General features: G+C 42.1%; 1 protein-coding gene across 2 annotated transcripts in view; it reads right to left on the reverse strand.

Moving 5' to 3' along the window:
• Window positions 1-14,292, reverse strand: part of CDH20 (cadherin 20) — a 200,631-nt gene that overhangs the window by 45,192 nt on the left and 141,147 nt on the right. For both annotated transcript variants that reach the window (XM_007191997.2, XM_007191998.2), the window contains 4 exons: window positions 8,408-8,702; window positions 7,758-7,877; window positions 5,102-5,269; window positions 627-814 (listed from right to left, as the gene is read on the reverse strand). In XM_007191997.2, the coding sequence (XP_007192059.2) occupies window positions 627-814; window positions 5,102-5,269; window positions 7,758-7,877; window positions 8,408-8,702 (771 nt within the window). The remainder of the gene's footprint in view (window positions 1-626; window positions 815-5,101; window positions 5,270-7,757; window positions 7,878-8,407; window positions 8,703-14,292) is intronic.

Raw genomic sequence — 14,292 nt, forward strand, 5'->3', positions numbered from 1 at the left:
TGGCTAAGTAGTGAGCTAGGAGAAGTGACTTTTTTTTTTTTTTAAATAAATTTATTTATTTATTTATTTTTGGCTGCATTGGGTCTTTGTTGCTGCCCTCTGGCTTTGTCTAGTTGCGGTGAGCGGGGGTTACTCTTCATTGCAGTGCACAGGCTTCTCTTTCCGGTGGCTTCTCTTGTTGCGGAGCAGGGGCTCTAGGTGTGCGGGCTTTAGTAGTTGTGGCAGGCAGGCTCAGTAGTTGCGGCTCGTGGGCTCTAGAGCACAGGCTCAGTAGTTGTGGTGCACGGGCTTAGTTGCTCCGCGGCATGTGGGATTTTCCTGGACCCGGGCTCAAACCCGTGTCCCCTGCATTGGCAGGCGGATTCTTAACCACTGCGCCACCAGGGAAGTCCGAAGTGACATATTTATAATACATTTTTATCATGACTTGGTACCCTTTCTGTAAAATGATGACACAGCCAGTGTTTACGTGTAAACAAAAGGAGTAAGAGGCTTTTTTCTTATTGATAGGAAAGTGTATCAGAGAATTTGAAGCAATACATATCAATAATATAACAGTCCTTACTAATATTTCATACACATTCAAAGCCTCCATTGAAATGATTTGGAAAAAGGAGTTGGATTACCTTCTTCACAGTTATGATGCCGACTTGGAAATTGGGATCTGTGTTAATGTCGAATGCATCTGCACCATCTCCATCCACAATAGTGTACTTCATCTCTGCATTAATTCCTTCATCCAAGTCCTTGGCAAACACCCTTCCCACAGTAGAGCTAACCGGAGCTGATTCCAACACACTCATCTGATAATGTTCTGTGAGGAAGAGTCAGAACATGCATTTTCTGTAATCTATTACTACCAAAAAAAAGCCTCTTCAGTATCACATCATGTCCACCATGCTGTGCAAAACATCTTTATCATGGTCCAAAAGTTAAAACTTGAGTTTTACAGATGAAAAAACTGAGATCCAAAGAGGCTGAGTAAATGTTATTGGGTCATAGCCTGTACTGGATATTTGATAAGTAGGTGCCAAAATACCTTGATCATAATCCTAGGAGTAGGACAAGACAAAAGCAAAAATATTTCTCATCTCAGTGAATCTACCTTCAGAGTGGTAGAAGTATCAATACCTTGCTTTCCAATCTTTCCTTCCTAATGAACCATTTCCCCAAATGTTAATTACTTCTGAGAAAAATAGAAAAAACATTGTGGTCACAAAGTATGTATTTACTCTGTTCACGTTTCAAATGCCCACATTTTCCTTTGTAGCCTGGCCATCATGCTGAATGCCTGTCTCTATGACCACCTGCCCAAATTTAATGGAGACCAGTGATCTACAAGGAGGACCAGCCATGGAGAACAAACTCCACCAGCTTCAGTCTGTCCGTGCACCTGGCACTGCCCATTGGCAGCTTCTTCATGGACAGATCTCTGAAGCTTCTTGTTCTCTTTTCCAGAATAGAATGCCCCCAGAGTTCTCACATATGTAAGAAACTCAGAGCCAGTAATGTTCTCCTTTTCAACTTGATATCCTGAATTCACTAATTCAGTTCATTTTTGTCTCCATGAAGTAGTATTTTCATTAACTTACCTTCTCTGGGGCTAAACTTTTTGACATTCTTCATTATTTTGTCAATCATAACGTGAATGACTAAATATTATATCAAGCGATCACATTTTCAATATGTACATGGTCTCTCTGATTCTAATATGCATTGCAAGCTGTGGGGATGTGAACCTGGGAAGCCTGGGATGTGACGGCTTGAGTCTCACAAAGATTTGGAGAGGCTGACAGCACCCAGCCAGCTCATAGCACCCTCCCCTGCACAGGAGGAGAAATGATGACTGTTCTTTGCCAGTGTGAGCCAAGAAATTGCTAATGTCTGTACTAAACTGGAGGCACTTGGATTTCATGATCTCTTTACATTCACTTCCAAAGTTGTTGATGGATTAGACTTTTCTATTGCAGAACACATTTGGGAAAAACAAATAATTTTCTCCAGGAAAGCTGTCTGTTCTGTGTTGAAACAAACATATACATATAATTTCTACACATAATGCATTATATTAGAAATAAATAGTCTGAGGTTTTGACATTCCCTTACATTTGGTTCAGTTAAAGGTGACTGAGCTTGTTCAATATAAAATAGTAGGTGTGTCATTGTGTCAACCACAACTAATCAGTTATGATATTTGTGAAAAAGAGGGAAAATGGGATTTCCAAAATGAAGAATCAGAAGATTAATAATGCCAAAGAGTTTATCCAAGGTAGGTTATAGAATAATGAGATCATTTAAACTTAGTCTTAGCAAATAGGAGAAATAATTAATGGTGAGATAAAGAAAATTTTTTAAAAATCCAAAAATAATGACTATTTTAGAGGAAGCAGAGATAATGTGTGAACAATGTTTAGAGACACAGAGATTACTTTTACACATTTCCATTTTGTCTTCCGTGCAACATAATCTGTGTTTCCACTCTATTCTAGGTTCTTCATTATTTAAAAAAAATGACAACTCAAAATGTGTGCTTTAGAATGGTGTTCAGATGTTGCCTTGTGGGGCAGGACTAAAACCCCAGTTATCACTGTATTGTGTTGTGCTTCTGTGAAGCTGCCGTGTTTGGGGTGATATTGAGACAGGCTGGGACCTGGGCCCCTTTGCTGCAGGGCTGCAGTGCTTGCACCTGGACACGCCTCTCCTCCAGCAACAAAAGACAGAGAAACTATATGAGACTAAAAATAACTGGGTGCATGCACAGTTGGGGCAAATTCTGGACAAAAGATACAAAGAGACCAAAAAACCCAAGTGCCACTTTTGAAGGGCCCAGAGCAAAAGCAGGGTACTTCGCCTGCCCCCTGCACACAACACCACCTAAGTGATGGGCAAACCACCCCAGCCACCCCTCTGTCCCGACCCCTGGACACACCCCTACCCTCACCCCGTATAAGGAACGAGCTCGCCCCCGCGCAGGGAGCAAGCAAGGGAACCTGTTGTTTGTTCTCACTCCCTGCTGCTGCAGCAGGGTCCCCAGTAAAGCCTTGCCTGAATTTCTTGTCTGGCCTCTGATCAATTTCTATTGATTAAGGAGGCCAAGAGCCCTGGTAGGTAACAATACAACTTTCCTGCAGTATGTCCAAATCTACGTACTGTGAGCTGTGTAATAACTTCGTTCTTCCCTTTATGCCTCAGAGATACTGTCTAGTGTCAAATTACAAAGCCAAATAGGATCAAGGATGTTCAAGAATCTGTAGTCTACAGTGTGCACAGTGTGAGCCATTCATGAAAAAATAAAGATGGAACCCACAGGATCAGCAAAGCAATTAAGAAGCCAATCCATATGGCATTTCATAAACTGTTTTCATGATGCGCTACTATTCTGAACTGTAGGACCAATCAACTTAGTAACCTACTTATTTGTACCACTTGTGAAATATTTAATATACTGTCTTTTAGTTTCATGAAATCTCATGGGGACTTTATGGATACCAGTTGTATGTAAATATTTGAGTCCTCTTCCTGTATTTACATAGATGAAATAGATGGTTTACTTGGTTTGACTGACTTAAAATGTAGCTATTCAGCTGGTGGTCTGGTTTTTAGTTTTTAGTTTAGTTGTTGTTGTTGTTTAACCTGATTCCCCTGGTTAAGTCTTTCACCTGGAATTGTGTCTGCTGCTCTCACTTCTCCAAGTGCTCCCTTTCAGGCATCTGCTTCTCAAATTCACATCTCCGTTCCTGGGCTCCATTCCACAGTCATAGCTCTATATTCCACCTTCCTTAAGGACCTTCAATCTGATTGTCCTGCTGTCACTTCACATTCAAATTGGAATTTGTCTTCCTCCTTCCCTGCCACTAGTTCCATTATGCACCCTCTGTTTCTATCAGTAGTGCAGTTCTTCTCCCTGTCACCCAGACTAGAACATCACTGTCATCTTTGATTCCATCTTCCCTTAGCCAAGAAATCAAGAGACAGAAGTCCATGTTTTCTTATTTGCCCCATTCCACCCCTTCTGCTGTTTCCTTACATCCTTATCAGTTCAAATCTGGACCACTCTAAAAGCCTCCTAACAGACTCTCCTGCTTCTAGTCTCCACCCCTAGCAACCAGTGCTGTACACGGCTATCAAATTAGCCTTCCTTTATGTCTCTCATTTGCTCAAAACCTTTGCAGTGACTTCCGTTAGAAATACAACACATTTGAAACACTGAAGAGCAGGTCTTCATTTTAGGGATCTTTGAACATAAAATTACATTCGCAGCTTTATTTCTAGGTCTTTATATCCCATATCTAGAATGTTGCCCAAAGCAAATATTTTTTGAATGAATGAATAGCTTCCCCCTTCTGGAATGTTTTCCTTTCTTCCTATTTGAATCCTTTATATTCTTCAATCCCCTGCTGAGCTCTCATTCTTTTATTAAGCCTTTACTCACCTTGGTTTCTTGTGAAGGCTTCATTCTACCCTAACCTAGTGGCACAGCAAATGCTGCTTCCTGGTTAACTTTTGATGACTATCGAGTATGTACTCCCCAAGTGGACTTTAAGCTTCACAGGGGCAGAGACTGGGTTTCAGGCATCTTGTGCCCCTCATGCCCAGGGCCCTTACAAAGCAGGTGCTTGGTACCTGCTTGTGAATTGATTGGTTAAGGTGGTCAGATGGGTCACTATGTTCACCTCCAGCCTTGGCTTAGTTTCCCTGCATGCATTCTCAACAAGGGCAATATTGCCCCCTAGGGGGCAAAAATTGATTCTTGTTGGGGAGAGGTGAAAAAATCTTAGATATTTATTATATATTACAATGGTTTGTGGCTCTCTAAAGTTCAGCCCTACCCAACAAAATCTTACTGCTTAATATTTAATTTTATGGGGAGTGGTCAGGGCATGGCAATCAAGAAAAAAAGAGTTTAAACACTGGTTTAGTGCTATGGGAAGTTGGTATCTAGAAGGGAAATAGTTATGTGAGAATTGCATGATAAATGTCAGAAAGGAATCCATGAATAATTGAACTCAAAGAGGGACTCAGACAGGCCTTTCTCTTTCACCTCTGTCACAACTGCATCCCTCTGGCTTGAGACCTATACTCTCACTGGTTAGGTACTCACTCTGGGGAAAGCGGGGTGGGTTATCATTGACATCTGAGAGGGTGATGTTGACCGTTGTGGTCCCAGCTAATCCGCCAAGCTGCCCTCCCATGTCCTTGGCTTGGATAATCACTTCATAGTATTCTTTGGCTTCTCGGTCCATGTTCATGAGTGCTGTCCTAATTACACCTGCAGGATAGAAATGACTTTGTTTTTAAAAACAAAACCACAAGTTCCATTTTAAAGATTGGGTTCTAGGCTTCTCCTTGTGCATTGTTAATGGCTAGAGTTGAGATGCAAGTCACATATTTTATTAAATTTGAGGTCAGAATCCCAGCGTCAAAAAAATGCTGTGCTTAAACAAAGGGTGAATAAATAACTATTCCAGCCGGCAGAGCTTCGCGGGCCGATTTCCTTTGGCAACATTACTGAGAAAAAACAGGAGGTGGCAGCAATGGTTCTCTAACAGACTGGGGAACTGGCAGTCTGAGACAGTTTCAGGCTGCTCTGTCTCACCAAACAAAACTGGGGCTTCGGGTCCGGAAAACAAAGCCTCATATGCCTGCAAATCTGTGATTTTAGATAATTCTCCTTTAGCTCTTTCTTTCTTCATTCAGCCCCTAGAGCCCTTGTAGTGTGAATGACTCTTCTTTAGGCAACTCATTCCTAGTCTGCTTTCTCCTGCCTCCCCAGTAATTAATTGTAAGCAGGGTTGGAATTCAGATTTGCTTTTCCTTTTGTTATATGTTCATTCTGTTTTGTTAGGTTCTGCTTACCTCTGTGCTTCAGTGCATTCCGTGAGCTAAGACATGAAAGATGCTCTGTGAGTTGTTTATGTTTAACACACATACAGGATGATCTCCCCCAGACAGTAGGTAGCAGCACTGCCGTATGATGATATGGTTTCAGTTAGGAAGAGGGGTCTAAGTCAAAATCCTGTGAAACGTGTTGTTTTGATCCTGCCAAGGATGTGTGGTAATGTTTTATCTTCCTTTGAACCCTTCCACTTAGAAAAGTTGACTTCTGTGCTCTCCAGGCAAAGATTAAAGGCGTGTTTACTGCAAGTTTACAACATGACCCTTGGCTAAATAGACCTTTTGCATGCCAGAGGAAGGAACTGGGAACCACAAACCTGTCCCCATTTTACTCCTATAATGTGTATATATTGCATTATAGTAACAACATTCTGAAGTGAAATATTTAGCATTTTCTTTTTTTAAATGGCCTGTGGGCATGGCAATAACGATCTTTTCATGTATTTTTGACCTTAACACTATAGATGCCCTCTGGGAGCTGTCAAAATAATGTAAGGTTCCTCTTGGGATGTAAAGGACACATTACCCTCTTCCTGTCTGTATTTTTCCTCCCTGTGGGCACCCCCTCACTCTCCCTCCCTCCATCTGTAGAGTGGTTAAAGTTACTGTTTTATGGAAGTCCCTAACTGCAACCTTTTTTCTTTCCTCCTACTAATGTATACTCCCTCACTTTCTACTTTTATGGTACAGTTTTCCAAATGCCTGGTTCCCCTGAGGACTTCTGGAAAAAAATTATACCAGGTTGCTAATAGAGATCTGTTTTTTCTATTTCCTGTAAAGGGATGACTTTGAGTGTTTGTCATTGACTTTACCTCTGTGGCTGTAAGTTTCTTTACTCTAGTTTTGTGTTAATTACTCTTCAGTCCTCAATTTTTCTGTATGTGAAATGGGAATAACAACACTTCCATATATTTCACTAGTTTGCAAGATTATTGAGAGGCTCAAATATGGTAATATTTATGAATGTATTTTAAAAGGGAGAAAGTCTGGAACAAGTGCAAGATAATAATCATAATAATTGCTGTGCCCAACTCGAAAGTATTAAAGGGAATCCTTCATAGATAAAACATAAATTCTGTAGTCAAAGCTCTTGGGTAAAACTGAAAACAAAACAAAACAAAAATCCCAAAGCCAAATTGACTTGTTGATTGTTGACGTGTTCTTTTCTAGCACGTTGCTCCTTACCTCCTTACCCACCCGGTTCTCTATGCTGTCCTCCCTGTCAGAGTGTCCCACGTAGCACCTCCTTTTTGGGGGGCCACATTCCATGCTCTGTGCTCTCTCCCCCCTCATCACATTCATTCTGGCCTTGCTCTCTGCTTAGTATGGGGTGGCTCAGTGGGAAGAACATCAGACCACATGTCAGGGGACATCTCTACAACCAGAAGTACTTTGTTAGGTCTCCGTTCCCAATTTCCTTATCCTTTAAGTGAAGAGTGATGGACTGGATGATTCCCCTAAGGTTCTTCCTAGTTTCAAAATCAATTATTCTAGTTCTGTAGCGAGCCCAGGTTCATATGCCAATCCTCTTAGATCTTCTTGGTGTTATAAAAGACCTTACTCCCTGGGAATAAATACAGCCATAGGATTTTTTACAGGTTAGTGAGGAGGTATACTTTTGTGTAGGCAGTTCTTTGGGCCTCTCCAATCAGACTTTATCCACTGTCTATGCATTGTGCTGCCCTTACCCACCAGGGCAGTGCTAGTTTGGTCTCTTAATCCCAAAGCTTATAACAATCCTCTCTAGTTAATACACTCCCTAGAGAGTTCTTGAAAAGGAGAGTTGGGTCTGTCATAAATAGCAGTTACAGATTATTAGAGAATAAAATCAACACCTCTGACTCAAGTATTACATCACATACCTGTTTTGGAGTCCACAGAAAAATATGGCTGGCCCTGGAGGATGCTGTACATGACTCGGGCACTGTTGCCATAGGTTGGGTCATCAGCATCTGTGGCTGTCACCTGGATGACAGAAGTCCCTGAGGGAGAGAGATGGTGGAAACCTGTTCAAGTTGAATTGCTAAAGGCTGAATGCAATCCTGAATGGGCAATTTTAAAGCATTTGCAAATGTTATGTCTGCTTCCTTGGGAAAGGCCTCTTTCTAGGTCAAGTTTCCATAACTGCTTAGTACAGAAGTACCTCTTCAGTGGGGATGGGAGTTACTTGTGTTTTAAATTCTTAGTAACTCGTAAGGACAACACAGTCTTTGGGCCCCTCATTCCTCTTTTGATAATACCAAAATGCTTCTCCCTTATGAATCAAATATTATCTATCTATCTATCTATCATCTATATTTTGTTCTGCTTTTTAAGAACCGGAACTGAATAACAATACTAGGCTTAGTATTACTACTATTTTATACTATGGCTGACTTCAGTGTCTAAGTAGCTTGGTAGAGTTTTATGATTTGTGAACTGTTCTGCACATTCCGTCCTTCTCCACGTTTAGACAGGAGGATCTTCTATAGTGGAACCGCTGTTTGTGAGAATCAGTGAATCTCCAGCTTACCCACTGGTGACATTTCTGGCACAGTGGCGACATAAGGTCCATCCAGGAACTTGGGCTCATTGTCATTGATGTCTTGGATTTTAATGATGAACTCTGACTCTGGCTCCATTGGCCTGCCCGTCCGCCTGTCCAGAGCTTGAGCCCTTAAAGTGTACTGGGCCCTTTCCTCTCGGTCAAGCCTCTGAATGGCGTGGATGTCTCCAGTGGTGTCGTCGATGGTAAACACGACGCCTGCACCTTCTCCAGAGAGGATGTATTTGATGGATCCATCCCCCCGGTCCATGTCTGAGTGAAGCTGAGGAAAAAAAACACCGACATATATGAACAGGTGTCAGAAATAAATAGATTTTTCAGTATGGTCTAAATTTATGATTTCCTTTCAAACAGAAAGACTTTTTTTCACTCAGATGTTTAAAATGTCTACAAAGAACTAATTTGCATTGAACATGATTATATCAAAGAGCAAATATAAGTTGATGAATAAGTAAAGTTTCTCTACATCCCATTCAGTATCCTTAACTTAATACTGTTTTTAAAGTTCCTCTCCCTGAGAAGTATAGAAAACAAGAGTTCTGGAAAGTGTAGGTCCCAACGTGTACAATAGGAGCAAGTCTAATAAGAAGGAATCCAGCCTTTCCATTTAATTTTCTTTTTAAAAAAAGGACAAGGCTAAACATTTAAAAATTTTACAAGTGTTGATATAAATTAAATTTTGGAATTTCAGAAACTTTATGACAATTCAAGTTGGCTGAGAAGCTGATGAAATAGCTAATAAATAGACCAGTGGCCACCGTACTGGAAATACAAAATGACTTCCAGGGGCTCTTGAAATTCTCTGAATTCCGTAGTTTCACTCAGTAGGACTATACTTGTTTATGTTTCAGGCGTCAAAATGGAATTTTACTGCTGGTTATTATTCTTTGTATCAGTGTATCTCTCCTTTTGGTGGGAACCAGTCCTTGGCCTCATAACTGAATCACTCAAATCTATATGTGGAAGGTTCTGTTAGGGACATGCTTTTATCTGTCCATCCAGCTATATTTCCTCCCAAATTACTTTGTAACGACTCTTGAAATGAGTCCAGGGGCACAGTTTTCATATTAAGCCTAGAAATAAACTCCTGCATCCCTAATTATAGACCATGTATATAGATGGCAAGAACCCTGGCATTTTGTGCTATCTTATAATAGTCCTGCTCTAAGGGGGCAACAGAAAATTAGTTACACTTAGTCAGCCGCCACCAGTTCTGTTGTTGCTGGGGTAGTTAGCACTTTGCATAGCTCGGTGATGAAGTCCATGAGATATAGTTTATAAAACAGACAGCCAGCGTTAGGGTTAGGCCAGAGAGGCAAGTATATCTGGCCTGAACAGTCTGTATCAGTTATAAATTGAGTGCCCTTGACAAATTATTTAACGCTTATAACTCTCAAGTTCCTCATATTATAAATGTAGAGGACAATGTCAATTCTTACTGTGAAGGTTTGTTGGGCTCATTAGAGATTAATGTATGTAAAGCACCTAGTACAGTGTCTTTCCCATAATAGGAAAGCTATAAATGGGGCCAATTACCATGATGATATACGTGCATAGAGAGAAGGGTATTAACATGCCCAGCTCTTCTGTACTCCCTTCAGACCTTCAGGAGTGTAGCAGAGACGGCCAAAAAACAACCTGTTGGCCTTTTTGTTATGCATAGCCCAATGGTAAAAGCTGGAGAAGGCTGCCTGAAGCATTGCTGGGACAGTGTTAGTCTGAGGATTAAATGGCACGGACACCAAGAAGACACCTGAAAGTGTATTTACAGCATCCTCAGACAAGGATGGGTTTGGAGGTTGTGGCTGGTTTTGAGCTGATCTCAAATTGACTCATGGCCAGATCACACAGGCAGCGATTTTGCTGCCCAGAGGAATTCAGCTGTGTCTTATCTAGAGAAGGGAAATAAGAGAACAAACTGACCGAAAAAATAGCTGTGGATTTTTTTCTACTTAAAGAATTCTATTTTGAATATAAAGTTCTCCCATTTCCTCATTCCATATACAGTATTATTATTTTTTATTGCAATCCAAATCTTCTGTTTATGCAGTTAAAAAAGCAGAGGTGCCTAGCTCTTATTGTGTAGAGTAGAAAGCCATTTTATTTGGACCTGGCCACAAAGAAATGAAAATCCATTCCATCTGGACCTGTGTTCCCAGGCGGAGGAATGGAGTTGGGAGGAGGAGGACAGGGATCTAAGGATTAAAAAAAAAAAATTTATATGTTTGTGTGTGTTTACATATATATGTCTATACATGTATAAGTATAAATATATATATATAAATACGTGCAGTTTTAAGGCATGTGGCATAGAACTTTCACTTAGAATGAAATAGGTTAATTCAGGGCATGGCAGATTATCCAGGGGAAAAAGAGAGAATAGAAGCTGACGTTAAAGAAAATACCCAGGATTGTTTTGAGGTGTTCTATTTGTCATCTAAAAAGTTATGTCCTATGAACCTTAAGAAAGTTAAGCATACTTGTGATCATCATAGGCCAAGTTTAAGTGCTCTGCCTATGGAGAGTACTTAATAAGTAACAGGAGGCTAGAAATCTTTGCTGCTGTAGAGAAGGTTCTGGTTCCTCAGGAGCTACTCGGCTGGCTGATGTCAGTGGAGTCTGGGCTGAACCTTGGATCTGTTATCTTTGTTTTTGTTTGTATTGAGAGAAGAATTTGAGGAACTCTCTAGACTGTGAGTTCCTTGAAGTCAGGAGCCACGTGGCTTCCATCTTAGTGTGAGTCCTCACATGTAGCAAATGCTCAATAAAATTTTATTGAATGAGTGGTGTAGGGTGTAGTAGTAGGGTTAAAGCTTTTAGTGAAACCATGTTACCTTTGCCTTAAAAGAGCTGGCAAGCACCTTTCAGGTACCTTCTGTGTGTGTGTGTGTGTGTGTTTATGTGCAAGAAAGAGGGGAGAGGAGGGGGGAAGGAAGGGGGAGGACATCCACAGAGAAGCAGGAGGGCCTCCTATGAACAGGAAGAGTACCAGCTATGAAAAGGACCAGGATCTGCTTACACAGAGCTAGTTTCTGGGGACTATACAGTTGACCCTTGAACTACATGGATTTGAACCACGAGGGTGCACTTACATGTGGATTTTTTTCAATAGTATATGCTGCAAACAGTACTACACATGAATCTGTGGATGCAGAACCACGGATACAGAGTAAACTGTGATTAGGGAGGAACCGTGGATATAGACAGAGGGCCGACTCTAAAGTTAAAAATGGATTTTCCAGGTTGCGGACGGTTGGTGCCCCTAACCCCCACGTTGCTCAAGGGTCAACTGAAATTGTATCAGTTCAGGATCTAGTCAGGGAACAGAACCCACACCACTTATTTCAGCAGGGAGAATTTAATATGAAGGATTGAAAAGGCAGAAAGGGAACATTGAGGTGTCATAGGAGGGATAGTAACTCCAGGAAACAGCTAGTGCCCCTCTGGCTGGGGGAGCAGAGGGCAGAAGTTGGGGCTCTTGGAATCTGGGCGTTTGGAGGAGGCTGAGCCAGAGACCTCTGAGAAGGGAGGGCTGCCCCGTCAGGCTGGGGCTTCAGGAGTTTAGAGGAGGGGCCCCCCAGCGCCCACCTCCCACGGAACTGAGACTCAGACCTCTGAGAAGGGGGTACCATCCATGGTGCTGATACTTCTCAGCGGGCGTGGTGAGGCTGGGGCTGGGGCTGCGGAAAGCGTCCAGAAACTGGAGTCAGCTGCTGCAGGTGACAGGAACAAGTCCCTGTCCCTCCTCCTGCCTCTGGTTCTCCCTCTAGTGCATTCTACTCTCAGAACCCAGTGGGAGCTGGTTGGAAAAGGAGAAACTGTGGTTTGCAGAGTTCCAGCCCCAGCATCACAAAGTGGAGTATGGAAAGGCGAATACAGAGCTGAGACACTAGCTTAGTAACCAGCACAGTATTGTGCATGTAAACATTAGGTAAACATTAGGTTTACCAGCCGTAGAGTACACATTTGGTTGTGAAAATTGAAAACAAGAGATATTAACAGCTTTTCTCTAAGTCACTCAGCAAATTGGCACTGCAATAAAAATGTGTTTTATGTTTATCCATACTTAATTCAGCTAACACTGACTGAGCACCAGCTCTTTGGAGGAAGGTAAGGAGCTTCTGGAATGGAGTTGGCAGCACGTGGTTATGTACTTATCCTAGACAGGCAGGTGGATAGTCTACTTAACCTAACAATTCTTTAGTCTATAAGATCTTGAGCCAAAGGAGTAGTGAATGATGGGAAGTACATGAAGATCATGAAAAAATGTTAAACACAAGGGTGACTTTCACTCCTTTTGCTGTCTTTCATGGTGCCTCGTATAGTTCCAGGAATTCAGCAAGTGCTTACAGTTTGTGGTTAGACAGCTTCTGTGTAGTTGTTAACCTCAGCATGACTTGGGACCACAGATTCGTGCACAAGCACAAGCTCTCTGCGTTCCCCTCTTTGCATATGTCAATATAATCTAGCTTTAACTCGACACTGCCTTGTCCCTGGAAAGCCCAGTGTGGATTTTATAAGGCCATACCAATTACAGCTGATAATTGTTGCCACACTCCTTTCTGAAATAAGCAAATACTCAGGCCAGCTCTCTAAACAGACATCTTCCAGAGCTCAAGGTGACAAGCTGAAATGCCCCTGGGGGAGAGGGAATGAAAGGTGGATGGATTCTCTTTCAAAAGAAAGTAAAGGGGAAAAGTGCCTGGGTAAGTGAATACATAATTATCTTCTTCATGTGGAGGTGACATGCCCAATTCAGAGTAAAAACTTTCATTGTTTGCTGGAGTGTTGGTTGGAGAGGATGACTGTGGAGATGCGGGGGTATCCTGTGTCCTGGGTTGGGGTGATTAGGAAAGGGTGAGCACTAATCATGCGTACTAGAGGGTACTACACAGCTGTGTGCTCCCACCTTCAGGAAACAGGCTTGGTTACATTCCCGGTCTCACCGACACCATTGCTGCTTCTGTGTATCTCTCGGGGCTAGGTCTAAAGTCATGGCCACGTGCAGGGCAGCGTAAAAGAAAGCCCATGGCTTCGGTTTCAGATTTCCTGGCCTTCTGTGTAACTTTGGGCAAGGAATGTAACCTCTCTGAGCCTTGTTCCCTACTCTAATTATCAAAAAGTAGTGAATTATACTTACCTCGTAGCATTGTTATGATGATTAAATGATCTGCTTTATGAGAATATGACTGACACACGGTACTGTGGTAGCCCAGAAACATGTCAGATACTCTTGTCTTTCTGCATTTTTGTATGTCCAGTTCTGTGCTGGGTACTCAGTGTTAGGGAAATGTAGGGAAGGCCAGGGATGGCATCTCAGTTTCTATCTTTGGGAGAAGGGAGGAGGGCTCTAAACTGTACAAATACACAAAACAATTACTGAATACGAAAGCATTTTCTTAAACCTATTTTAGCGGTAGCTATGTGTGTCTAGTTGGAAGAAATATTTTACAAATATCAAGTGGCTAGAGATCTTTGGACTCTGAATAGGTGGAAGATGTATTCATGATGGAAAAGGCTTTTAAGCTGGGGCCCTGAGAAATCTGAATATGATTGAACAGAGAGGGGCTGACCGTGCGTCCTTGGCATGACAGTAGCATGGGCACTCATCTGGGGTAGGGACTGACGTGGTATGTCGTGTCGGGGCCAGTAAGGAGACCCAGCTTGACTGAGATCAGGACAGGATTTGAGAAATCCTAGGGGAGGGTTGGATAAGGGAGGAGGACTCATTTTCTGGAAGTCCTTGAACTGTATGCTAAGAGCTGTGATAAGCACTGGAGAGCTACAGTGCTTTCTTAATCAAAAGAGTGACATGATGGAAAGGGTGCTTCAAGGAGGTAAATGTCCTGAGT

Source organism: Balaenoptera acutorostrata, chromosome 13, assembly GCF_949987535.1.
Source record: "Balaenoptera acutorostrata chromosome 13, mBalAcu1.1, whole genome shotgun sequence".
Classification (NCBI taxonomy): Eukaryota; Metazoa; Chordata; class Mammalia; order Artiodactyla; family Balaenopteridae; genus Balaenoptera; species Balaenoptera acutorostrata.